The sequence below is a fragment of the Amblyraja radiata genome, chromosome 13 (assembly GCF_010909765.2).
Source record: "Amblyraja radiata isolate CabotCenter1 chromosome 13, sAmbRad1.1.pri, whole genome shotgun sequence".
Classification (NCBI taxonomy): Eukaryota; Metazoa; Chordata; class Chondrichthyes; order Rajiformes; family Rajidae; genus Amblyraja; species Amblyraja radiata.
In genome coordinates, this window is record NC_045968.1 from 45,564,908 (window position 1) to 45,592,897 (window position 27,990).

General features: G+C 40.4%; 1 protein-coding gene across 1 annotated transcript in view; it reads left to right on the top strand.

The window, feature by feature from the left end:
* Positions 1–25,470, top strand: part of fbxo36 (F-box protein 36) — a 41,193-nt gene extending 15,723 nt beyond the window's left edge. The window contains exons 2-4 of the mRNA XM_033031942.1: positions 14,999–15,107; positions 19,605–19,777; positions 24,105–25,470. Coding sequence (XP_032887833.1) covers positions 14,999–15,107; positions 19,605–19,777; positions 24,105–24,317 — 495 coding nt within the window. The 3' untranslated portion in view covers positions 24,318–25,470. The remainder of the gene's footprint in view (positions 1–14,998; positions 15,108–19,604; positions 19,778–24,104) is intronic.
* Positions 25,471–27,990: the final 2,520 nt, after the last annotated feature.

The window sequence follows — 27,990 nt, forward strand, 5'->3', positions numbered from 1 at the left end:
TAATGTTTAGTGTTTTCTGAGTTATTCGTAACTGTCACTGTATGTCATGTTTTTACTTGTGGGCGGAGCACCAAGGCAAATTCCTTGTATGTGAATACTTGGCCAATAAACTTACTTACCTACTTACTTACATATATATATAATATATGTATGTGTGTATCTATATATATATATATGTGTGTGTATATATATATATATATATATATATATATATATATATATGTGTGTATGTGTGTGTGTGTGTGTGTATATATATATATACACACATACATATATACACACACTAACATATATATATATACACATATACATATATATATACATACATATATATACATATGTGTGTGTCTCTAAGTATTTGTGTGCGTATATATGTATATATATGTGTATACACACAGAAATATATATATCCATATATACATACACACACACACACACACACACACACATATATATATATGTGTGTGTGTGTGTGTATGTATATATGTATGTATATATACATATATATGTACGTGTGTGTAATATATATATTTGTGTGTGTAATATATAAACACACACACACACAATTTCCCTCCTGGGATTATCGTATAGTATTGTGTGTGTGGGAAGGAACTGCAGATGCTGTTTTAAACCGAAGATAGACACAAAAAGCTGGAGTAACTCAACAGGTCAGACAGAATCTCTGGACAAAAGGAAAATATTACATTTTGGGTTGGGTCTGAAAAAGGTTCCTGCACACCTTTGGAATGTGGAAGTAAACAAGAGCACCTGGAGAAAACCTATGCGATCAAAGGGAAAAGGAGCAAACTCCATACAGACAGCACCCATATTCAGGATCAATGCCGGGTCTCTGGCACTTTTAGGTTGCAACTTTATGGCCAATGTACTGCCCCATTGTCCTGAACTGAATTAAAACATACAGTAGCTGTAAAGGGGGACACAGCGTCACTGAGAGATTTAAGACTGAAAATGGATAGATTCTTTTTTTTTTAGTAACCAAAGCTATCAACGTATAATTTTTTGTGTGTTGGAAAACAAAATATAGTGGCACAGCTGGTGGACTTGCTGCCTCACACGCCAGAGATCTGTGTTTGATCCTGTCCTCGGGCACTGTCTGTGTTGAATTTGCACATTGTCCCTGCAAGCGTGTGGGTTTCCTCCCACATCCCAAAGACGCATTGGCTTTGTAGGGTAACCTGTCTCTGTAAAATTGCCCCTAATGTGTAGGGAGTGGGTATGGAAAGTGGGATAACAGAACTTGTGTGAATGAGTAGACAAAAATGCTGGAGAAACTCTATGGAGCGAAGGAAATCGGCGACGTTTTGGGTCGAGACCCTTCTTCAGACTGATGTGAGGGTGGGGGGAGCGGAAAGAAGAAAGGAAGAGGCGGACACAATGGGCTTGAGGGAGAGCTGGGAAAGGGAGGAGAAAGTAGGGACTACCTGAAATTGGAGAAGTCAATGTTCATACCACTGGGGTGTAAACTGCCCAAGCGAAATATGAGGTGCTGCTCCTCCAATTTATGGTGGGCCTCACTCTGGCCATGGAGGAGGCCCAGGACAGAAAGGTCGGATTCGGAATGGGACGGGGACTTGAAGTGCTGAGCCACCGGGAGATCAGATTGATTATTGCGGACCGAGTGGAGGTGTTGGGCAAAGAGATTGCCAAGCCTACGCTTGGTCTCACCGATGTAGAGCAGCTGACACCTAGAGCAGTGGATGCAATAGATGAGGTTGGAGGAGGTGCAGGTGAACCTCTGCCGCACCTGGAAAGCCTGCTTGGGTCCTTGAATGGAGTCAAGGGGGCAGGTAAAGCGACAAGTGTAGCATTTCCTGCGGTTGCCAGGGAAAGTGCCAGGAGAGGGGGTGGTTTGGGTGGGAAGGGACAAATTGACCAGGGAGTTACTGAGGGAGCGGTCTCTGTGGAAAGCCGACAGGGGTGGAGATGGGAAGATGTGGCCAGTGGTGGGATCCCGTTGGCAGACAAAAAAGCTGGAGAAACTCAGCGGGTGAGGCAGCATCTATGAAGCGAAGGAATAGGCGACGTTTCGGGTCGAGACCCTTCTTCAGGCTGAAGTTGGGGGGGGGGGGGGAATGAAGGAAGAGGCGGAGACAGTAGGCTGTGGGAGAGCTGGGAATGGGAGGGGAAGGAGGGAGAAAGCAAGGGTTACCTGAAATTGGAGAAGCCAATGTTCAATCCACTGGGGTGTAAACTACCCAAGTGAAATATGAGGTGCTGTTCCTCCAATTTGCAGTGGGCCTCACTCTGGCCATGGAGGAGGCCCAGGACAGAAAGGTCGGATTCGGGATGGGAGGGGGAGTTGTTGGTCTCACCGAGGTTGATCATACACTGAATAATCCAACCACATTTTTGTTTGGAAGTGGAAAGAAATAATAGAAATTGCATTCATTGCAATGTGTAAAAAGAATTGAGATACGGTATATACTGTATTATAATTTTGCTGCATGTCATTGTGGTATATATCATGTCTTGATTGGTGAATATGTTTAGTTTGTGACTTTATTTGAAGCAGAAATAATATGTGAATGCTTCATTGAACATAATTCCGACTTGTAACTACGCACTTCGTCCGAGCACATTATCGCACGCGTCATGCAAGCCGTCTTAAATGACCACCTAATCTGTCATTTGGCAACCTAAAAAGGCGCCTAGATTGCCCGGCTGACATCAGAGAAAAAAAGTTAAGTGAGAGCCCTGCAGTTTCAAATAATAGTTCATAGCTATCAGTTTTTGAATAATTTATTGCTTGACCAAGAGATTAATCTGATCATTCATGCATGAGGTGGAGAACAGTTTCGATTTTGTGATCCATCGTTTTATTAAGTCTGCCCATAATGCTTTGTGGAATGCAACAGGAGTTTAAATAAGTCTATTCTGAGATGAATAATTAAAAACACAAGTAACTTATTAAGGATTCTTCAATCCAGTTAAAATATTAAGGCATGCTGTTGCTTGACCAGGTCAAACATGTCACAGATCTCTAGTAAACATTTCACTGTTCTCTAGTAACTACTGGTTGTACCTGAAACACTCTTGCACATTCTCTGGGCAACTGAAAGCGCAATTGCAATGTTACTGACCATATTGTTACCGATATTGCTTGAATTAAATCTAATTACATTTAGAAGTTCCCTTCTATAATGAAACAAATGATAGCCCAATTATTGGAAAAATAACAGTCTATTTTGTCATTTGTCATTGCAAGCTGAAAGACTGTACACATCCAGTTTACCATTACCCAGGTGATGATCATCTTCTAGTAATCAAATGACACCCGTAAAGCAGTAGTGAAATTAGAATTAAACACTTCTGTACTTTCACTAAGTGCTCTTGACCTTCTTCCACTGTATGAGAATGCCGTCCTTCAGCCTGGGCTGTGTTCCTTCATGCAAATCCAGATGTTGAATTGTTAAATGGGCCACAAGGATAGTGTCTGGAGATCTGCATCCCACTCCACTTCCACAGTTACTGGTGTAGGCTGATACATCGTCCAATGAAACATTTGGCATTATGCTGCCCTTTGCAAAGTTTGTAGCTTGAGAGCATCAAAATCTAGAGCTGTTAATAAAGAAGATCATAAGACATGGAAACAGAATTAGGTCATTCAACTGAGAGTCTGCTAATCTACTGGAAAATGTTCAGCTTCCTGCCACTGCATTTGATTGTGTCTCTTGATGTTACCATTGAAGCAATATGGAGAGCATTATACCAACATTGTACTCAGGAATTTCAGTTTTATTGCTGACATGGTGGAGGGCCAGCTTTAACGTTCAGGAAGCTGAACATTGAAAATGATTCTAAATATTTTTCAAAAAGAAGTTGGCAAGTGTGCAGCCAATCTGTTTTGGTGGTATTATCAAGATCTTCATCTTGTCCACAAAAATAAACTGCAGCAACAACAATTGCCAGAATGGAACTGTTATTTTCTTCCTGGGTGACACCACAACAATACTGTTGATCTTTCAGATACAAAATATCTGGACTGGTAGAATGGACTGGAAGCTACTTTTAAAATTGGTGCTTGGTACAGCAGCAAACTAAAGTTCCTAGGCTAATGTTATACGTCATAGGGTGTGTATTGAAAGAGAAGCTTTGACATTGATACCTGGGTGCTCCATCATGATATATTGAGATACTCGCCTATTCCATGTTAGAAATTATCGTCCCATGTCCTTTGCCAATTTAGTATAATAGAGTTTTTGGAAGGCTTCCCATTGCTTCAGTTGGATGTAGATGCTTATTAAATGAAAATTAAAATAAAAAAATTCAAGATGTTGGAAATCTGAAATAAACACAAAATGCTGGAAAAGTTCAACAGGTCAAGTGGCAGCAGTAGAAAGAAAACATATCTTGCATCAGAATTCCCTGTTAATTGTTTCTATTTCCACAAATGTTGCCGGAAGTCAGAGCAGCACAAGAACAGAACGTCTATGCTATCCACGGTGCCAATTTACATTGCATATTTGCCCGCATATGGCCTATATCCCTCAATTCCCAGTTTATCGAATATATGCTGTTGTTTATGGTCATTTACTGATTTGTGTAGTGTGAACCATCAAAGCTTTCTTCAGAATCTGCTGGGGGAAAGCTACTTGTTGGCCCTATCCGACAGTGACATGGCATCTGCGATGCCTGTTTGCCCATCTAGTTTTTCTGATGAGTTGGAGCAAAAATACTCTAGTTACTGGAAAATCAAAACAAAAACACAGAATACTGAGCAGGTCAAAAGGCACCAGGAAGAAGAGAAACAGGAGCAACTCTTTGGTTTCGTGACCCTCAATCAGAATTGGGAAAGTAAGAAACCAAGCATATTAAATTACAGAGTGGAAGGAGTAGAAAATATGAGGCACTTATGGTAATAGACATGCCTTGTGTTCTTTGCACTTTTAATGAAAGATCCATGACTTAAATGTTGGTTCCACTTCTTACCACAAGATTATTCTCATCTATCTTGGCTTCTAAAGACCTACAGTGTTGTACTTTTAAGCATATGGCTATGATTGAGAAATGTCATCTCCCTATGTTCATTGACTGGTTTATTTTCCTTATCTGACCATGAAGTCTGCATTTTATTGGTAACGGGATTGAATAGGCAAGAGTTGAATGAGGATGAAAAACAAGTGAAACATTTTCTAAATTATCTTCAGAATGTTATACCCAATACCACTCTTAGTAACTGCAATGCATTACCCCTTTAATAGAATCAGACTACTTTTAAGTAGCTCCAGCTTTGGGCCACTGATAACATGAGCTGTGATTGAGCAGAGAGGTGGTGATATCGGCAAGGTTAAAAAAAAATGTTGAATCTGCATGTGGCACCAATTTAACATTCCAGCTGTGGTGCACTGAATTGGTTTGGTTCATCACATTTTCTGAGCCCATTTTCAGAGCGCATCCAATTTCGTAACCAGCAACACTTCTTCGTTATGTAACAGATCTTATTTTCATTATTTAATCTTCAGTATACTGAGTAAAGTAAGGAAATAACTACAAGGATCTTCTAAAATTATTTAGAACTTTCATCTTTCCCTTAGCTCCACCTATTGTACGAGTGTGACTTGAGAATATTTATGTATAGTATTATCTGATCTGATTGGGTAGCATGCAAAACAAAGCTTTGCACTGTACCACATGACAATAGTAAACCTAAAATTGATAGATTTTGCTCACAGCTCAATTTATTTTTTCATACAACTTTGGGATTTACTGGGAGCTTGCCAAGAATGGCCAGAACATATTGCCCTCTTTACCTCTCTTTATGTAACAAATATTTCTGACAGACAGTTCTGCTCAAAGTACTGATTATAAATACAATTTGGCTCATAACAAAGTTGAAGGGCTGTTTTCAAGCTGTACAGCTCTATGTCTCTGAGTTTGGAGGCGAGTTTGATTAGTATAGTGACAGATTTTCATATCGCTTCAAGGATTCCTCCTTTAGTCACTATGATTGAAGACAAGGGTTCAGGGGATAATCAAAACGTACTCACAAGCTCTCCACGAGACATTCAATGCCATCTAAAGATAAATCTTCCAAACACAATCTCTTAATTAATAGCTTCTTTATTGTAGTACCTGTAGTAAAATCAGTAAGATATTCATCCAAACTTCTTCATGTATAAGTACATTTTGATCTTACTCGTGATCAAACCCGTGCATGGTCGAAAGCTGTGACCTCTCCCCCATGCTTCTTCAAACTAAACTAAAAACTACTAGGGCATCTGCGTGAGAATCCCAGCCGCAAACACGCCTCCGACTAGGTATAAATCCCACCCACGTAATTACAGGCAGATAAAATTTAAAGGTAACTGGTTATAGTCATAACATACTGAGTTAAGCTAAATGGCTGGTAGACAAAAATGCTGGAGAGACTATTTCACACCGCAAATTGGATGAGCAGCACCTCATATTTCACTTGGGTAGTTTACACCCCAGCGGTATGAACATTGACCTCCAATTTCAGGTAATCCTTGCTTTCTCCCTCCTTCCCCTCCCCTTCCCAGTTCTCCCACAGCCCATTGTCTCCGCTTCTTCCTTTCTTCTTCCCACCCCTGCACCCCCACATCAGTCTAAGGAAGGATCTCGACCCAAAATGTCACCTATTCCTTCGCTCCATCGATGCTGCCTCACCTGCTGAGTTTCTCCAGCATTTTTGTCTACCTTCAATTTTTCCAGCATCTGCAGTTCTTTCTTAAGCTAAATGGCTAATCCAGTTAGTATAATGGTGTTGAAGGTAGTAAATAGGAATCTGATGTCGGTGCCCTTGTCATCTAGATGCCCCAGAGACGAGTGTAGGGAGATGGCATCTGCCCTGACTTGTGGCGAAGGTAGGCAAACTGCATTGGATCAACGCTGTCTGGGAGGATGGAGTCTAAACACTTCATGATGGTGGATGTCACTGAAACGTGACGGTAGTTATTAAGGCACATTACCCTGCTTTCCTTGGCACCAGGCTGATAGTGGTCTTCAAGCAGGACAGGACTTCAGAATTGGGTGGTGAGAGATTAAAGAAAAACTCCTGACAGATATAAAGTGCAGTCGGTGGATGGAGCAGTAGCCTCTTTCCCTGGATCCTTGTAAATTCCTGGATCTATCCAGATCTCATTTGAAAGCCATAATTTGATGTTTCTAGCTGATACCTGGACCCCTTGGGAACTGATGAAAATCTTTCATGTTATGCAGACAGTGATAATGATTTGTGATCTTGTTGTTTCTACCACTTGTCTGCCTATTCTGCCAATCCATTTCCTTTCACAGCTTTATGCTATTGTCCAAACTGTCTATCACATCTTTGAACTTGATGTATACAGACATACTTTAATTTCGCGTATCCAAATTATTAAATATCAGGAAAACACAGTGGTCCCAGCACTGCCCGATCGCATATGCTACTGTCCATCATCATCTAGGCTGGTAAAATTACCATTCACCAGTTTCTTTGCATTTTGTTTTCCAAGGGTACATTTTATTGTCTAATATTTGTCATGGTCAGTTTGGAAAAATGTTTAATATTTTGAGATATTCTAGAAGTGATACGTCAAACTATCACACTAGAGCTGTAAATAAATAAGTCTTTGATAACTTAAAATAGTTTCAGAATGTAGTTAATTTTGTTTTTTGCTTTTGTTTTCTTGAAGCCTGGGATACAAAAGAAGATAGGAGGAAGGATATACAAAATTGCAGGCAGGTAGGTGACAGTATGTAGGAGTTGTGTATACATTTTGGAAGATGTCATTCAGATTATAAATTGGCATGAAGGGTGGGGTCATGAATCTAGTATAGAAGTATCATGAAATGCCTGATTACCAATACAGAGTTTGTGGGACGTCAGAGCATTTAGAAGGATGGTCTTGTTACAGAGTTGCAGAAAACTACTCCTGAGATGTTGGATCTGGAGAATTGAATGATAGTCAACAGTCCTTTTGGTATAGATATACAAAGTTTACCGAATATGGCAACAATGGGAAGATTAGATGTTTTCGATCTTGCTGAAGTGTAAGATAAAGGTTTTCCAAGTGATTGATGTGCAATGGCTCCAAAAGCATGGAATGCTCCATGCATGGTGTGAAATCAGACTAGGACTAGCCTGACGTGGCAACAAGAAAATAAGGCAATGGGTGGATGCAATGAGAACCAATAGAGAGGGAGTAGATGCAGTGGCCTACAGTGTGAGTTAATGGGATGTGAGCTTTGAAAAGATGACGGGGGGAGGAAATGAGGAAACCCTAGGATTTCAAGGGAACCTGGCTCTTTTTTGTGCAGGCAGTTTGAAAAATTTGAGGAGAGTAGATGCTTCGCCTGGATGGGTTGAACATGGCGAGAAAGCAATGAATGAGGAGCACCATTCTCAATCCTTCATAAGGTTATAGTGGAAAAATAGGTGAGGAGTTTCAATGTCACATAAATAATTAACATTCCTTGTTTATCACAGGAAACCTTTAGAATTTATTGATGAGACTTAATTTTGCTTAATCTTGAAGCACCCTTGGGCATTTCTTTTTTGCTACTGACCCATTGATTCTTACTCCAGTTTTCAACAGCTCCCATTCCTATTTTCCCAGAAAACATTATGCCATTTACCATCCTCCAGTCAAACATGTCCCAAGATCCTGCTATCATTGTTGCCTGCAGCCTCAGATATCTCCATTTTGAATTTAGTTAAGTAGTTCCAGTGTAATAAATAATGAATGCCCGTTCATAAGTTATAGGAGCAGTATTTGGCCATTCAGCCCACTGAGTCTACTCTGCCATTCAATCATGACTGATCTATCTTTCTCTCTCAATCCCATTTTCCCTGATATCCTTCCTATTCAAGAATCTGCTCATCTGCACCATAAAAATATCCAATGTCATGGCCTCCACAACTGTCTGGCAATACATTCTCGATTCACACCCTCTGACTAAAGAAATTCCTCCTCATCTCCTTTCTAAAGGTACATCCTCTTATTCTGAAGCTATGACCTCTGGTCCTGGACTCTCCCACTAGTGGAAACATCCACTCTATCCAGGCATGTCACTGTTTGGTAAGTTTCATTGAGGTGTCCCCTCATCCTTCTAAACTCCAGTGCGTACATGTCCAGTCACATACAACGCTTATCATATGTAACCCAATCATTCCTGGTATCTTTCTCGTAAACCTCCTTTGGAGTGGCATACATTGTCTGATTTAAACCAATGTTTTAGTTGGTATCTGCATGTACAGAAACACTTTCCTGCAGAAACTTGTGTTTTATTCCAAACTTATGGTTCATTTTTGTTTGAACTCTCTGGGTATCCAATAATAGGATATTAATGTAAGTTTCTAGGCGTTTTATAGGTGAATGGGGTTGCAAGGTGGTTTGATTCCAGTTAGAGATGGTCATTGCACAGCACATGTGATTCATATGTTATGCCAATTAACAGCCATGTCTGAATGTAGTCCAAGCTTTCTTGCAAGCACTCAATTGTTTTATTGATTTTTTTTTGTGGAAAACTGTGGATAGAATTTATCATTGCACAGACCATCAATGACTGTTCCCACTTTGAACTGGTAATGGAAAGAAGATATTTGATGAAGTTGCTGAAGCTAATTAGGCCAAAGACACCTGCAGGATAAATTATTTCCGCAGTCTAAGGTGATTTATCTCCAACAACTGCAAATATTCTCCTTTGTGTTTAGTTTGACTATTGGCAGCAGATAATTTTCTCCTTTGTCCCAATTAAAGCCAATGGGAATCAAAGGTCAATGCTGCTTTGATGCGGTTTTTCCGCCAGGATTTTGGCTATTTTGTTCGTGCTTGGTCCATGAGGCTAACAATCATGGTTAGATATTTCATGTTGTTGGCTATATATCAGTGTTACAGCTCTATTGGAACAGTTGGGCTCAATCTGCAGCTCAACTTGTGTATGGTATGACAAGGTCATAACCTTTGCATTGAGTGGATCTCCCTGTTTTATTTTACATCTTGTGAAGTAAATCAAATTATCGAAAGACTGACTTCTGTGGTCATTCTCGGGCGAGAGCATGAGGTATTTCAGCTAAAGATAATTGCCAATGCTTCAGATTGGTGACCCTATCATCATTGAAAATGGAATGGCACTGAATCAGTTTTCTCCAATTAGAAGAAGTCGATAACTGTAAATGTTGAAAATCTGATGCAAAAACAGAAAATGTTGGACACGTTCACCGGTTCAGGAAGCATCTGTGGAAAGAAAAACGTGGATTCTGTTTAAAGTCAATGACCTTCATCAGTTCTCAAACCTTCTTCCCCCCCCCCCTTCTCCAAAGATACTGCCTGACTTGATGTGTACTTCAGGTTAAACAGAAGTTCCAACGTTATTTATTCACTGCTGAAAGTGGCAGGACCACAGATCTAACGATCAGAGCTGCTGGTTGTGAGATCACATGACACTACCGCTAATTAGTGCTCCAATGTTGTGGTTAGACCACTCAAGGATAAAGGCGGGAGGGAATCAATGCTTGGAGTCAGAGAATGTAGGTGAAGTGCTAAACTAGCAACTTGCTCCTGTATTCACCAAGGAGGACTTGGAGGATAGCAAGATGAGTGTGGAGAATACAAATATGCCACGGCAGTTTGAGATCGAAAAGGAGGTGGTGCTGAGACTTTTGAAGGGCATTAATATGAGTAAGAGGAGGAGTTCAAGGTGACTCAGGCCAGAGAGGTGATGATGTACAGGGACTCCAGCGACCCCAAGGTGGCTCAAGCAGGGGTGGAGGTGAAAACTGGGAGGAAGTGGAGAGCCGGCGAAGCCGTGCTGCAAGCAGAGTCCCGGATACGCCACAGAGTCCTGGTGGGAGCAGTGACTCGGGGAAGAGCAGGCCTGGGAATCTTCCCATCTCCCCAGTTTGACAAGGCCAAGGGGAAGGAGAGGCGCAGGCTGGTCCAGGAGGAAGTGAGGGCAGTGGTGGAGGAGGAGAGGTGTACCAGAGCAGTTGGATTGAGGCAGCAGGGAGCCTGGACAAGGTGGGAGCAGGCCATGGACCGAAAAGTCACATGGACTGAGCTCTGACAGGCTGAACCACAGCGCATCAAGTTCCTGGTCCAGGCAGTGTATGATGTCCTGCCCAGCCCATCGAACCTCTCATCTGGGGCAAAGCGGAATCTCCAGATTGCCCGCAATGCTCAGGCAAGGGGACGTTGGAACACATCCTGAGCTGTTGCCCAAAGTCTCTTGCGCAGGGCCGGTACACATGTCGTCACGACCAGGTTCTCAAACCCATTGCAGAAGCCATCAGCATGGGAATCAGCAGCTGCAGACGAGAACGCCCCACCACCCAGATGATCACCTTCGTGAAGGCCGGAGTGCAGCTGCCAAGAACCACAGCAGCCAGGAATCAGTCAGGAATCCTGGCGACTGCGCAGGACTGGCAGCTTTCCGTAGACCTGGTGAAACAGCTGAAGTTCCCACAGCACATTGCCACGACCACCCTGAGGCCAGACATCCTCCTGGTCTCAGAGGCGACCAAAAACATTGTCTTGTTGGAACTGACAGTGCCGTGGGAGGACCGTCTGGAGGAGGTCCACGAGAGGAAGATGGCCAAGTATGAAGAGCTGGTCATAGACTGCCGTAAGCAGGGCTGGAAGGCAAGGTGTATGCCCATCGAGGTTGGCTGCAGAGGTTTTGCTGGGCAATCGCTCTACAAAGCCTTGAATGCACTGGGCATCAACGGAGTGGCAAGGAGAAGGGCCATCAAGAACACCACAGAGGCAGCAGAGAAGGCATCAAGATGGCTCTGGATCAGGAGAGGAGGTCCATGGGGAGGAGCGAATGCCACCTGAACACAAGTCTTGGTCTGGTCAACCACAGCTGGGTCGCCTGGGTGAGGGTGGCTGATGTTGAAAGACCCGAAACACCCAATGACCCTAGGTTACATCACTGATGATGTGTTCAGGAGCATCTATCGATGTATTTGTATCAACCAGTACCTTATGAGATCTACCCCAGATTATTGAGGGAGGCAAGAGAGGAGATTGCAGGAACTCTGACAAGGATCTTTGTTTATTTTCTCACTGCAGGTGAGGTCCCAGAAGACTGGAGATTGTCTAATGTTGATCCTTTAAGAAGGAGAGTTGAGAGAATTCAGGTATCTATAGGTCAGTAAGCCTCACGTCAGGGGTAGAGAAAGTATTGGAGAGAATTCTTACAGGTAGAATTTGCTCCCAGTTGGGATGGGCTAATTAGGAATAGTCAGCACAGCTTTGTACATGGCAGAGTGTATCTTACTAACTTGATTGAGTTTTTTGAGAAGGCGACAAAGGAGATTGATGAAGGTAGGGCAGTGGTTATTGTTTTCTATGGTTTTTAATACGGCTTTTGATAAGATCCCACGTGGTAGACTGATCCAGAAGATTAAGTTGTATGCGATGCACAATGACTTGGTCGTTTGGATTCGGAACTGGCTTATTCATAGAAGACTGTGGATTGTGGTAGAAAGAAGATATTCTGGCTGAAGGTCTGACCAGTAGAGTTCCACAGGGATCTATCTGTGCTGGGGCCTCTGCTGTTTGTTTATTTTGTTATATATATATATATAAATATAATTTTTTTTAAAGTTTGAAATGAGGGAGGATGAATAAGGGAAAATGAGCCGCCCCTGCACAGTTGGGGGCTATGGGTGAGTGGTTGAATAAATAAATATATATATATGTATATGTATATATGTACTCACCCATAGCCCCCAACTGTGCAGGGGCGGTTAATTTCCCCTTATTCACCCTCCATCATTTTAAAACTTTTTTAAAAAATGCAATTGCACTTGCTCAAGCTGCCAGGACTCAGTGTACTGGGATTGCAACATTGTAGCGGGCAGGGCTACAATCCCATTGTGATGCCAATTTTTCTCAAAGTAGGATTTTATAAAGTTAAAAATGTGAATAACTTGTAAAATATTACATTAATGTGAACAAAACGGTAAAAACACACCACAAGACAATTGTGAGTAAGATGGTTCAAAAATTGTAACGCTATCGTGTGCCATTTTGGCATAATTCCGGGAGCACATGGGCTTGCACGCAGACAGACAAAAGACAGAATCACAAACAAGATGAGAGTTTTAGTAATATACTAGAGTAAGTGGGACCCATTGGGTCCGAATCACCACGCGGGTGTGGGGTGGGAGAGGAAGTGTGTATGTTGGCTGGAGGCGTTTGCGAGGGGGGGGGGGAGGAGGAGGGATGTGGGGGGGAGGGGGTGGGGTGTAGTGGGAGGGAGGATGTGGGAGGGGTGGTTTGGGGGAGGGGTATATGCGGGCGGGGGATGTGGAGGGGAGGGGTGTTTGTGGGCAGGGGATAAGTGTGGGTGGGGGGGTTGTGGGCGGGGGTGTTGAGGAGGAGGAGGGGTTTGTGGGTGGGGGACGGGTGGGGGGGGGAAGAGGGTTGTGTGGGTGGAGGGGAGGTTGTGTGGGGGGAGGGGAGTTGTGGGTTTGTATCGTTCAAGAGATTACTCCCTCTAGCCGTTAAGTGAACTACATGGTTAAGAGGAATGTTGTTATACGCATGAGAGCTCTCCGTCGGGGACATTCAGAGCTTCTTCACAGATAAATCTTCATAACAGTCTTTTGATTAATAAATTATTTATTGTTGATGAAAAACAATAAGATACATCCAAACTTCTTCCGACTCGTACACTATAATCTTCATCGAACTCCAGCTTATCGCTTTAAGGTTAGAAAACTCCTCGTGTCTCCGTTACACTCCGCATGGTCAAAGGATATGCCTTCCCCATGCTGTTCCCAAACTACACTAAAAACTACGCTTCTGCGCAAGAAACTCAGCTCAAAACCCACCCTACAATACATCCTAAATTCCACCCACAATATAACGGGCAGTCTAAAATTTAAAGACACATGCCATCATTAATGACACACAAAACAAGCCAAATGGCCACTACAAATAGAATTTGCTCCTGAAAAATATAAGCCAATTGGGAAGATTCATAAGTTCTTAGAGCAGAATTAGGCTATTCGGCCCATCGTCTACTCCATCATTCAATCATGGCTGATTTTGTTTTTTCCCTCTCCAAGAATCTGTAAATCTCCGCCTTAAAAATATCAATTGACGGCTTCGACAGCTGTTTATGGCAATGAATTCTACAGATTCCTCTGACTAAATAAATTCCTTCTCATCTCCTTTCTAAAGGTATGTCCTTTTATTCTGAGGCTATAGACTCTCACACTGGTGGAACCATCCTCTCTGCATTCACTCTAGGCCTTTCACTAGTCGGCACATCTCAATGAGGTGCCCTCTCATCCTTCTAAACTCCAGCGAGAACAGGCCTAGTGCCTTCAAACGCTCATAGAATGTTAACCAAAACATTCCTGGGATCATTCTGGTAAACCTCCTCTGGACCCTCTCCAATGCCAGGACATCCTTCCTCAGATATGGGGCCCGAAACTGCTCTGAATACTCCAAATGCAGTCTGACCAGTGTCTTATAAAACCTCAGCTTTACATCCCTGTTTTTGTATTGTAGCCCTCTCGAAATAAATGCATTTGCCTTCCTTACTCGATTCAACTTGCAAATTAACTTTTGGGAATCCAAGACCCTTTGCTCCTCCAATTTGTGATTTATCTTCGGGATAAAATATGTTTTAGAAAGGGATGGGTCATGGAGATGAGGAGGGGCAAGGTGCAAGAAAACGAGGACAGAATATTTGTTGGGAATTTGTCATCACCCATGATGTTGACATCAACACCTGTAATTTATGACCTGAGCTCGGTCGAATTTCTGGAGTGGCTTTGACCTGGCAAATGTGTTTTTCATTTTTCAGATAGTTCGCTCTAAAAATATCAGCAAGTTGATTTCTATTAATTTACCAAAGTATCTTTCATTATACATTTATCATGGTTAAGATTAGATTATCAGATTTTTCAATGTAAACCTCATCACAACTTCCCCATTTTAACATTCTAGATCTACATGTAAATGATTTTTGTTGTGCAGATTATGTTGTGACAGCCTGTAATTCCACATGAACACAGGTAATCTGGAGGTGCTGGAGAATTTCCCTTCGAAGTGAATCTCGAAATATGCATCCTAGTGAACAAAAGAATACTTACCAAGACTTCTTGGATGATCTTAATCTCCAAGGTAAGACAGCTTTTAAAATTGTGGTCGATTTCATTTGTTGAATACTTTGAAATTATATTTGATCAATTTTCCTCCTGGGATAAATAAAGTTGTATCGTGTGAGTATATTATTAAAGACAAAGTGTACAGACTAAATGCAACCTCTTATTTTCCCAGTTATAGCCTCCTAGCATTTACTTAACAATTAAGTGATTAATCTACAATCATTTAGTATTATTCATAGCTTAATTCGACTAATTAAAAAAGGTGATTTCTTTTTCTTGATATATATTTTTTTATTAAAGGTAATCAATTACAATGCTTCAAACAACTTTATATCAAATTAATTCAATTTGCATTAAGTAAAACACTAGTAATACTTATCTACTATTTTTTTTAGAAATAATGATAGAAAAAGAATAGAACAGTTATAAATCATTAAGAGAGTGATTAAATAATAATTTGATTATATATAAGAAAGAAAAGAGAAACGAAAAAAAAAAAAAAAAAAAAAAAAAAAATGAAAAACCACAATATGTATTGTTAATAACACTACTACAAGTGATAGTATCAATAAAGACATATATAAAAATGAATTATTCTCACCAAATCCCGCAGGGTGCACGCCGAGCTGTGTTGCCAAGAACAGCTACTTCTCTAAATACTGTATATATGGAGACCATATCTGTTCAAAAGAATTATACTTGTCCAATAGGACAAATCTAATTCTTTCCAGATGTAACGTCTCCATCATCTCTGTTGCCCACATTTTGGTTGTGGGGGATAATGTTCCCTTCCAAAATTTCAATATGATTTTTTTCCCAATTATCAAACAGTAATCAAAGAAATTTCTTTGATTTACTGTAAGTGATAGATGTAAATCCGGAATTCCAAATATTATTAGTTTTGGGTTAGGGTCCAATTTAACTTTGATGACTTCAGAAATAACTTTAAAAATTTCTGTCCAGTAATAATTCAATTTAGGACATGTAACGAAACTATGTATTAAATTTGCCTCTGCTTTCTTGCACTTATCACAAATAGCGGAGAGATTCGGAAAAATACTATTTAATTTAGTTTTCGAATAATGTAACCTATATAATACTTTAAATTGTATCAATATATGTCTGGCGTTTAATGAACACCGGTGTATTCGTTGTAGACTTTCTTCCCAGTTTTCTTTTGTTATAGCCAATCCCATTTCATTTTCCCATGCTTGACGATATATTTCCGTTATTGGATTCTCCTTATCCAAAATGATGTTATATATATAGGCTATTAATTTTTCTGTATTTGGATATAAATTAAATAGTTCGTCTAACAATCCTGCTTCTTTATTTTTATAATCTTGTGTATTGGATTTAATATAATCTCTAATTTGTAAATACCTAAACAAATGTTGTGGAGACAATCCATAAATATCTTGTAACTCCTGGAATAAAAGAAATTTTCCTTTTCTATAAAGGTGTTCTATCCTTGTAATTCCTAAATCATCCCATTGTTTAAACCCCCCATCTAATATAGCAGGTTTAAACGATGGGTTATTCATAATTGGTAATCTAAATGAGAGATTATCCAAATGTAGAGTCTTAACTATTTGTTTCCAAATACGTCTATTATTATATATTATTAGGTTGTCTTTATAATTTTTTTTTTGTACTTCAGTTGGTGCAAAAATTATCGAACCTACATTGAAAGGTAGACAGTCTTCCTTTTCTATATTTAACCATGTCGGTTCATGATCCATATTTACCCACCAGAAATTCATATTCTTAATCTGAACAGCCCAAAAATAATATAAAAAGTTTGGAAGTGCTAATCCTCCATTTATCTTAGCTTTGCATAGATGTTTTTTATTTATTCTGTGATTTTTATAATCCCAAATTAACAATATTATCAATTTTTAAAAAAAAAGTTTTCGGAAGAAAAAAAGGAATAGCCTGAAACAAATATAACAACTGTGGTAGAAATACCATCTTTATGGCACTTATTCTACCAATCATGGATATAGGAAGTGTTTTCCAATATAAAATATTTTTTCTAAGTTTATCTAATAGTTGAGGATAGTTGGATTTTATTAATGAGTTATGAGTTTTAGTTACGTTAATCCCTAAATATTTAAGTTTGTCTGTAACTACTTTTAATGGGTATTGTTGTAATGTATTTAGATTTATTCCTGTTATTGGCATAATCTCGCTTTTATCCCAATTAATCCTATACCCAGAAAATGCACCAAACTTAGTTATAATGTTTAGCAGGTTGGGAATACTAATTTCCGGTTTTGTAATATAAATCAAAACATCATCTGCATATAAAGAAATTTTATTAATTGTTGTATCAGTATTATAGCCATATATTTCAGGTTCAGATCTAATTTTTTCCGCCAATGGTGATTTCTTTTTCTGTTTGGGAAGTTTTTGAAAAGGACAGTTGAGTACAATACCAGTTTCCCACCGTCCTGTTTGAATATGAAGCCTTGGACACAGATGCCGAGGTGGTGGTAATTGGGCAAGGAATACACAGATGGAGATTGGCAGATGAACGGAGTGAGTAACAGACTTAAGGTGAAAAGGAGACAAAAGGGTGTCCGACCAAGAATAGACCAGGAACAGAAAAGGAGGTGGGAAATGTAAAGCCGGAGGAAGGGATAATACTGGAATGGGTGGGAGGGGGTTGTGGAAAGAGGGGAAATAAAAGAGAAAAGAGAAAAAGGGGGATGGGGCTAGGTGATCCCCATATGGTGGAGGGGAAAGGAGAATGGTGATCAGGGAGTAGGGGTGGGAGATGATGAGAAAAATGTGTGCAGTAGAGACAGAGGAAAGATAGGGGATGGTGGGGGTTGGTGGGGGGGGGGGTATTACTTGAAAGTGGCAAATTCAATGTTCATATTGTTGGGTTATAAGCTATGTATAAGGAATATGGAATGGCACAGTTTTTGTGTGGCCTCATTCTGGCAATGGAGAAGGCCCAAGCAGAAAGGTCAGTTTGGGATCAGGAAGGGAGTTAAAACGATGGGAAACTGGCAGCTCCAGCAGGCCTTGGTGGACAGAGCACTCTTTTGCTTTATGTGCTAAATATGTTGCATAGCCACAAAGGAGCTGAAATCTTCTTATTGTTGCAGCACATAGATTTATATTTGTGAATTTTGAAGTCTAAGTGATGCTGGCCAAACCCTGAAAATTTTGTTTTTGTGACATATATTATCAAATTGGGACCACCAGTTTAGCTTGATGAGCCATTCCACTTGAATTGTTGTTGATGCTTTGTTCTTCAGGCAATGGTAACTAGATCTTGACTGTTAACCTTTGATACTATTCTATTTCTTGTATGGTGTTTGTATATTTTCATATGAACTTTGGGCACTCTTAGATTGCATGTACAATGATAGAATTTAAACAAGATTTCATCATGGTTTCATCAAACCACAAAACAATTTAATCTGTTTCAATCCATTGTTATTTATTTAGTCCTTAGCAATGTCTTTGAGATTTTTATATTTTTTAATCCTATTATTCCCAGTGTTTGCAGACAAATGGTTTGACTACTCTCTCTCCCTCTCCCTCCTCCCTCCTCCCTCCTCCCTCCTCCCTCCTCCCTCCTCCCTCCTCCCTCCTCCCTCCTCCCTCCTCCCTCCTCCCTCCTCCCTCCTCCCTCCTCCCTCCTCCCTCCTCCCTCCTCCCTCCTCCCTCCTCCCTCCTCCCTCCTCCCTCCTCCCTCCTCCCTCCTCCCTCCTCCCTCCTCCCTCCTCCCTCCTCCCTCCTCCCTCCTCCCTCCTCCCTCCTCCCTCCTCCCTCCTCCCTCCTCCCTCCTCCCTCCTCCCCCATTGATTGGATGAACTCAGGCAGCACACTTTTGATTGTAGAAATGTACAATGCCTGATCTATTGTGGCCAGTGACTGGATCCTAGTTTCCAATGAATGTGTTTGCACTGGATGCAGCATTATTTCTAGACAAATCTCTTATGGATTACAATTAAGTTTTAGCTGCCATTTTGGAATGGAATGTGTCCTTTTCTTTTTTCTTGATAAATAACTAATTTTGAAGTGTTGTTGTTTCTACCTCTCTCTGTCAAGCCATTCCTGTGCAGTGCCTGAAAACACCGTGGGCCTGTTCTGAATCATATTGTGACAGTCTTCAATGTTTCTAATGCCAGATTTATTTTTAAAACCACTCCGTGCACCTGTTCCAGCTGTAGTCCAGATTTTTTTTTTAGAGGGTGGTCTGGGTTAATTTTCCCCAGCGCAGGCAATCTAACTTTAAATGGTTCCAGCCATTCGTGATATTAGCCTCTGATGTGTCCAACCGATCATCCATTTGGTTTGTTTGTAAAAAATGAAAACTGAAATCATTTCTAATACAGGCAGCTTGATGTTGATGTTCTACCTATGGTATGCACAACAGTCACAAATTAATCGTATATTGTGATCCTCGCACTGGATTTCACAAACTATTAGATTAAACTCTCTAATTATTAAGGTCAAACTTTCTAAATAACTTTCTTGTGTGTTTAAATTTTAGTTCATGTTTCTGTCATTTTTGGCAATGGCGTCCTCAAGTATGTCTGCGGCCTGTGTCAGCAGCAGTTTGATTATCTCGAACGTCTTCCTAAAGACCTGCTTCTTAATGTAATTTTATGTTTGGAGCTTGAGGACATCGCTAGACTTTCCCAAACATCCAAAGCGTTTAAAAAAGTGAGCTGATTTTCATTATTAGATTGTTAATATTTGAAAAATTAGAGCTATTCATATTTACCTCTTGTCATGTTTTGGGTATAATAACGGCAGGAAGGTAAATCATTGAAAATAGTTACTCAAGCCTATTTCACTATGAATCTAAATTTAGTTGGTGATTGGGGATTCTCAAATTAGTGTCTGGGTTACAAACATGCAGACTACATACACAGTGTTAAACAGTATATTACTGTACTTGCTGTCAATCACCATGGAATCCTCTATATAGAAAAGAAAAAGGTAAGCTTTTTTAGAACATGCCTTCATCAGTTTGGCTGTATAACAATTCAAGAAACAGATGCTGGGAGTAGGTCATTTCCCCTTATATCTGCTTTGCCATTCAATCGTATAGTGGTTGTTCTTTTACTTTAGTGCCACCTGCCTGCACCAACTAGCTATTCCTTAATTCCCCCAATCTAAAAAGTTGTTTTAGATCAATGGAATCAAGGAATAGCTGGATTTATTTAAATGCACTAAGTGACTGAGCCTCCAAAGACCCAAAAGATAGACTATCCTCTAGATATAGAAGTTTCTTTATCTATATTCGATATTGCTCACTCCTCATTTAGATATTGGAGCCGTTGTTTTTAAATGCACCAGCCAGGGGAAATATCAGCAGCCACATGAAACATGATTTTGTATGTTTCAATACGGTCATTTTTTTTGCTTTCAAACTCGAGCTGCCTTCATCTCTCCTCGTGACAAACCCACCATTATCAGTAATCCATCTGTAAAGCATTTTACTGCATTCCCTCCATCACATATATCTTTAGTACTAATGTGTCTGTCTGACAAAACTGGCTACAAGGAAATAAGTGAGGGAATGGGATTGTTCTTGAGAGCCAGTGCAAATCCATCTTCTATGCTGTCAAGAGATGCTGACGCTTATAGCGTACATGCATTTAATGGACAAATGCACAAGGGGGGGAAAGTAATATAAGGAAATGTTAATAGGGTAAGTGAAGTAAGTTGGAAATGGGTTAATGTCAGAGCATCAGCTTTGACATATAGCAGAGATAATACACAGAAGGCAGTGGAGGCCAATTCGCTGGATGCTTTCAAGAGAGAGTTAGATAGAGCTCTTAAAGATAGCGGAGTAAAGGGATATGGGCAGAAGGCAGGAATGGGGTACTGATTGTGGATGATCAGCCATGATCACAGTGAATGGCGGTGCTGGCTCGAAAGGCCGAATGGCCTACTCCTATTGTCTATAATGCTGTGTTCTCTATGCAGTTTTTGTAGAAGAGAGTAAAGATGTGGTGCTTTGGGATCCCACTTCCTATCTGCTCATTTAATGTTGTTAAGCAGCAAATATGAGGAGAACCTTCAGTCTTGAACCAAGATTTGTTTTCCCCAGTATACATGTTCATTTTATGAGCAGAGGACATGAAAAAAACATTTGCATGGGGTGCAAACATTGCAAGTGAGCACAATTTTGAGTGTACTATTACTGTCGCCAGCAGAGGGGGCTACTGACAGAATGTTGAAACAAAAATACTTCAGGATCCACATTAATCCATCCAGCCAGCCAAGCAGAAATAGGACCAGCATTCTTCAAATCACTGCTAGAGTGGTATCAAGTACTTTGCACAATTGACTTCCTTCATAGCTTTGACATTTATATTATCAAAAGACCGAAGGATTGTATAATATTCAGCACAATATTTAATATACAAGGTGTTTAAAATCATACTCCATTTTCAGAGATAAAATGGATGCTTCATATTGTTGATGTCTCATCACAGTTGCACTCCATTCTAAATATTATACAGATCTGTCAGGAGACATTCAATTCCACCTGTTACTGTGTAGTTGCCCCAGAAAATATATATTCTTCTTTTTGAAATGGCATTTCCACATTTCCTTACTCTTTTTCTGTAAATGAGGATACAGAGAGTTCTCAAACCTTCTCCAACACCTCCAAAAGTATGAGCGAACTGACTGATTCATTTATTCTTCATTGTGCACATGTCTCTCGGCTTCCCTGGCACCCCCACGACAGAGAGCACAACTACAGTTCAGCAGTTCTGCAAACCGTGATCCTCCTTGGTCTGTACATAAACATAACATGAATTTAATTTTATCCCTGTCTGTTGAAATGATTTGTGGATTAGTGAAGAAAACATTTTACGTCTTTTTGTAATTTATCCCAAGGTATTTGGAGGAGAACTTTAGAGAGGATGGGGGGAGATACAGGCACCTAACTACAAGCGCAGTCTAGATTACATATTTGGAAGTGGCTCTTTTGAAAGTCAGACCATGCTTTGATTTGTGTAGGAGGAAACTCCCAATGCTGGTTTACACCGACGATAGACAAAAAAATGTGCCTGCTGAGTTACGGCAACATTTTGTGTCTATACATATAAGATTGTTAAGGGCTTGGACACGCTAGAGGCAGGAAACATGTTCCCGATGTTGGGGGAGTCCAGAACCAGGGGCCACAGTTTGAAGAATAAGGAGTAAGCCATTTAGAACGGAGACGAGGAAACACTTTTTCTCACAGAGAGTTGTGAGTGTGTGGAATTCTCTGCCTCGGAGGGCAGTGGAGGCAGGTTCTCTGGATGCTTTCAAGAGAGAGCTAGATAGGGCTCTTAAAAATAGCGGAGTCAGGAGATATGGGGAGAAGGCAGGAACGGGGTACTGATTGAGGATGATCAGCCATGATCACATTGAATGGCGGTGCTGGCTCGAAGGGCCAAATGGCCTACTCCTGCACTTAGTGTGTATTGTCTACTGTGGTTTGATTTGCTGGCTGGCTTCCTGTCCACTGCAATGTAGATTTTGGGCTGTTTTCCAAGCCAGTTTCACACTGCAACTTTCTCCAGAGCTAGTGCTAATACTCCTCTTTTGCATTTCCTGAAACTCACTCCAATTCATCCCAGGTTGGCTTAATTATCAACGCACGGGAAGTAAGGAGTAGTCAGGAGTGGATCTAGATCTTGGCATGCCCAACTCGACTCTTCACTCTCGGTTCCTCGCTTTATACCTGTTGTAGTATCTCGTATGTATAAAATGGGTCAAATGTTTACCAATAGACACCAAAAGCTGGGGTAACTCAGCGGGACAGGCAGCATCTCTGGAGAGAAGGAATAGATGACGTTTTGGGTCGAGACCCTTCCTCAGACTCTGAAGAAAGGTCTCGACCTGAAACATCACCCATTCCTCCTCTGCAGAGATGCTGCCTGTCCCACTGAGTTACTCCTGCTTTTTGTGTCTATCTTTGGTTTAAACCAGCATCTGCAGTTCCTTCTTACATAAATGTTTACCAATGGTGGATTGAAGGAAGTTAGGGATATGCTCAAATATGTTGAAAGAATTCAGAGAAGGGAGAGATTTGGGAGATTACATCGCTGGAGGAAGATGCAAAGATGGAGAAAAAGTCCATAGAAGGATCTGTGAGCAATGTAATTTCAAATCATAAGATAAATTGTTTTTATTGCTCAATAGCCTTGTTGCTCACAAATATCTGGGAATATTTGGGCAAGTCCAACTCACCTAAAGGCCTTGAATCCTTAATGAGCTCATGCAATAATGTAAATGGCTATCAACATCTTAGCTAGTCTCTGAGTAGCAATTCCTTGTTCAGGTTTCAGCTCCATTACCATCTTATGCCAAGTACACACTAAACAGATTTTAACTTTGGATCTCAGTTAGACCACTTGAATTAAGGGTCTTTAGTATTTAGATTAACTGATAGAAGTAATTTATTTTCTCAAGTATACTAATTGTTCTAAACTTTTTCTTGCAACATAAATATCAGAGGGACGATATGGGTTGCATTCATTCAGCTTCCATGGTGCAAGAAATATCTAAATCAATCTTCAAGTCAAAGAGCATGGAAACAGGCCCTTTGGCCCAACTCGTCCATGCTGACAAAGATGCCCCATCTAAGCTAGTCCTATTTGCCCACCTCTAAAACTTTCCTATCTATGTACCTGTCCAAGTGTCTTTTAAATGTTGTTATTGTACCTGCCTCCCCTGGCAGCACATTCCAGATACTCACCACCATCCAAATGAAATAGTTGCCCCTCAGATGCCTATTAAATCTCCCTCTTGCGTTAAAGCTATGTTCTTTGGTTCTTGATTCCCCTACCCTGGGTAAAATAACCTGTGTATTCAGCTCCCTTCACACCAAGGAATTTATTTTCATATTCACTGACTTCTTTGAGTGGAATAAAGTGGCTTGATTGTGTCAAAAGGATACAGAAGTATACAGAGGAACGAAATCTGTTTCAATATTAAAACCATATGTTTTATGGTAAAACAGATTGTTCTGCTTTCTCTGCAGATATGCAATTCTGATGAACTCTGGGAAAATATTGTTTTGAGATATTGTGATACCATAACCTCCGAGATGCAAGCATTGGCTTTTGATGTTGGTTGGAAGGAGATCTTCTTCACCAACAAACTTCAGCTGCAGAAAAAGATCTACCGAAGACGGCAAAAAGTTGAGGATAATGCCACTGATGTGCCAGATCAAAGCCATGCGTTGCAGAGTTAAAACTACAAACAAAGTTGGTGCATACATTAGGAAATAGTTTGTTGCATTGTCATTTATGTTTCCATTTAAATTGCTCAAATAGTACACAGAGTGCCTTAATGCTTCATCCTATGGACAAAATTACTTAGTAAACCATTCTGTATTTATTACATATTGTTGCTTTTTTTTGGAAAGTTTAATATGAGCCTAATCCATGAAATGGCCAGCAGAATGTATACCACTTGCCAATGTGGGTAAGATGAAAGCAGAGATGTCCTTCACTCATTCCTGAAATAAGAATTCATCCCTTTTCACGGAGACCTCGCTTGTAGCCTAGTTCAAATTATGTTTTACCCTGAGGAAAATAAAAAGAAGTCCACAATGAGACCAACCACAGAAAAAAACTTAATAAAACTCTCTAAAACTTGATCCCATTAGTTCCCCCATCCAACCCTCCACTGTCCTAAGAATTTCTGCTCCAAAGTTGTGATCAGCGCTCTTTTGCCCAGCCTCCATCAATTATTTATCACCTTTTTCCATTCTCCATCGGTCTGTCCATTTTTCTAATCTGTGGTTCTTTAGCCCCTAGATCTCTAACAAATTCAGTGCCATGGTTTATTGCCAAATGCTGATATATTTATTTAAATTCTTCCTCTGTCCCCACCTTACTATAAACTCCGTCCATCCAACATTCATCACCGCCACTGGTAAGGCCACCTTTCTGTAGGAGTTGTGCCTTGGGTTACTCAGCCATGTCCATTCAGACACAATGTACCTACCCAGTGAGGTATTGGAGAGTAACTGATTTTTGGCACTCGGGTTCACGGCACTGAGCTACTGCAAATATTTCATTTACAAAATGTTATTTTGATTTTTCCATTTGCTGTTGTAGTTCTCAATAACATGCACACATCTAGTATATTGCGCAATTTTAACTCCCTTTTAGTTTTGTAAATCTGAAATAGCTTTTTTTTCACCTATTATGCACTTGCTCTGACATGGCAATTGTGACTTTGTAGTGCATATTAGGAGATTGGAGATATTTTTATATTTTATTAAATCCTAATTGTACATCCACTATTCCATCCAGTGAAACTAGATGAATGATTTTAAGCAACTTCAGTTTGTGAGATGTAAATAGTTACTGCTTAATAAACGTTCTGATTTATCTTAGAAAAATATGGCTTTGGAGCATTATTATTGTGTTTATTCTTAAGTAATTGTCCTGGTGTTGGGCTCTGTTGTTAGTCTCTCCGTTAATCTCAAAATACCTCTATTACTAGTTCAAATAGGCTACTATCATACATTATATATCACAAGTAAGTAGTGTGCTGGATTAATAAATAGGTCTTGCAGGCAAACCTAAATCTTGTATGTCCTTTCTCAGTGCGAAGTTGGGTGATGTGATTAGTTTATAGCCATATGCACCAGGGTTCAGAATGAAAGGACGTTCTTTTAGGAAGAAGATGAGGATACATTTCTTTAGCCAGAGGATGGTGAATCTGTGGAATTCTGCAACTGAGTTTTTGCTCATCGCAGTCCTAAATGGCCTGCCCCTTATTCTTAAACTGTGACCCCTGGTTCTGCACTCCCCCAACATGGGGAACATTTTTTCTGCATCTAGCCTGTCCAATTCCCTAAGAATTTTATATGTTTCTCTAAGATTCCCTCTCATCCTTCTAAATATAAGCCCAGCTGACCCATTCTTTCATCATATGACAGTCCCACCATCCCGGGAATTAATCTGGTGAACCAACGCTGCACTCCCTCAATAGCAAGAATGAACTTCCTCAAATTAGCAGACCAAAATGGCACACAATACTCCAGGTGTGTTCTCAGCAGGACCTCCTTACTCCTATACTCAAATCCTCTCATTATGAAGGCCCACGTGCCATTTACTTTCTTCACTGCCTGTTGCATGATTATTTTCCATGACTGATGTACAAGGACACCCAGGTCTCATTGCACCTCCCCTTTTCCTAATCTGACACCATTCAGATAATAATCTGCCTTCTTGTTCTTGCCACCAAAGTGGATAACCTCACATTTATCCACATTATACTGCATCTGCCATGCATCTGCCCACTCACCCAACCTATGCAAGTCACCCTGCAGCCTCAGCATCCTCCTCGCAGCTCACACAGCCACCCAGCTTTGTGTCATCTGCAAACTTGGAGATGTTACATTTAATTCCTTTGTCTAAATCATTAATATATATTGTAAATAACTGGGGTGCTAGCACTGAGCCTTACGGCATCTCACTGGTCAATGCCTGCCATTCGGAAAAGGACCTGTTAATTCCTACTCTTAGCTTCATGTCTGCCAACCAGTTCTTTATCCAATACCAAATGCTCTAATTCTGCACACTAATCTCTTGCGTGGGACCTTGTCAAATGCTTTTTGAAAGTCCAGTCACACCACATTGACTAGCTCTCCCTTATCCATTCTACTTGTTACATCCTCAAAAAATTCAAGATTGGTCAAGCATGAATCATAAATCCATGCTGACTTTGACCAATCCCGTCATTGCTTTCCAAATGCACTGCTATTACATCTTTAATCCCCACTACTGATGTCAGGCTAACTGGTCTATAATCCCATGTTTTCTCTCTCCCTCCTTTCTTAAAAAAGTGGCTATCCTCCAGTCCACAGTAAATGATCCAGAGTCTACAGAACTTTGGAAAATGATCATCCACGATTTCTAGGGCCACCCCCTTGAGTACTCTGGGATGCAGACCATCAGGCCGTGGGGATTTATCTGCCTTCAGTCCCAACAGTTTACCTAACGCCATTTTCTGACTAATGTGGATCTCCTTCCGTTCCTCCTTCCCGCTAGATCCTCGGTCCACTAGTATTTAATGGAGATTGTTTGTATCTTCTTTAATGAAGACAGAACCATGTACTTGTTTAACTGGTCTGCCATTTCCTTGTTTCCCATTATAAATTCACCCGTTTTTGACTGCAAGGGACCAACATTTGTATTTACTAATCTTTTTCTCTTCACATATGTATAGAAACTTTTACAGTCAGTTTTAATATTCACTTTCTTTCATGCTCTATTTCCCCCCTCTTAATTAACTTCTTTGTCCTCCTGTGTTGAGTTCTAAATTTCTCCCAGTCCCCTGGTTTGCTGCTTCAATTTATATGCCTCTTCCTTGGATTTAACACTATTATTTATTTCCCTCATTCACCACAGTTAAGCTGCCTTCCCTGTTTTTATTTTTACGCCAGACAGGGATGAACAATAGTTGTAATTCATCCACGCGATCTTTAAATCTTTGCTATTTCATATCCACCGTTATCCCTTTAAGTATCATTTGCCAGTCTATCCTAGCCAATTCCCGTCTCATACCATCAAAGTTACCTTTCTTTACGTTCAGGACCCTCGTCTCTGAATTAACTGTGTCACTCTCCATCTTAATGCAGAATTCTACCATATTATGGTCACTGTTGTTCAAGGGGATTTGCACAACCAGATTGCTAACTACATTGTTGTATATACATAAAACAATGATAAATGTACTAATAAATATAACAGCGAGTGCAATACAGCAGAATGGTACAAGATTATCATGTAAAATCCAAGTAGTGCAAAAGAATATTATACAAATCGCATAACTGAAATGAGCTATGACTACATGGCCACACCTCTGGTAATTGGATGTGAACGAGGTGATTGATTCAGGAGTCGGAA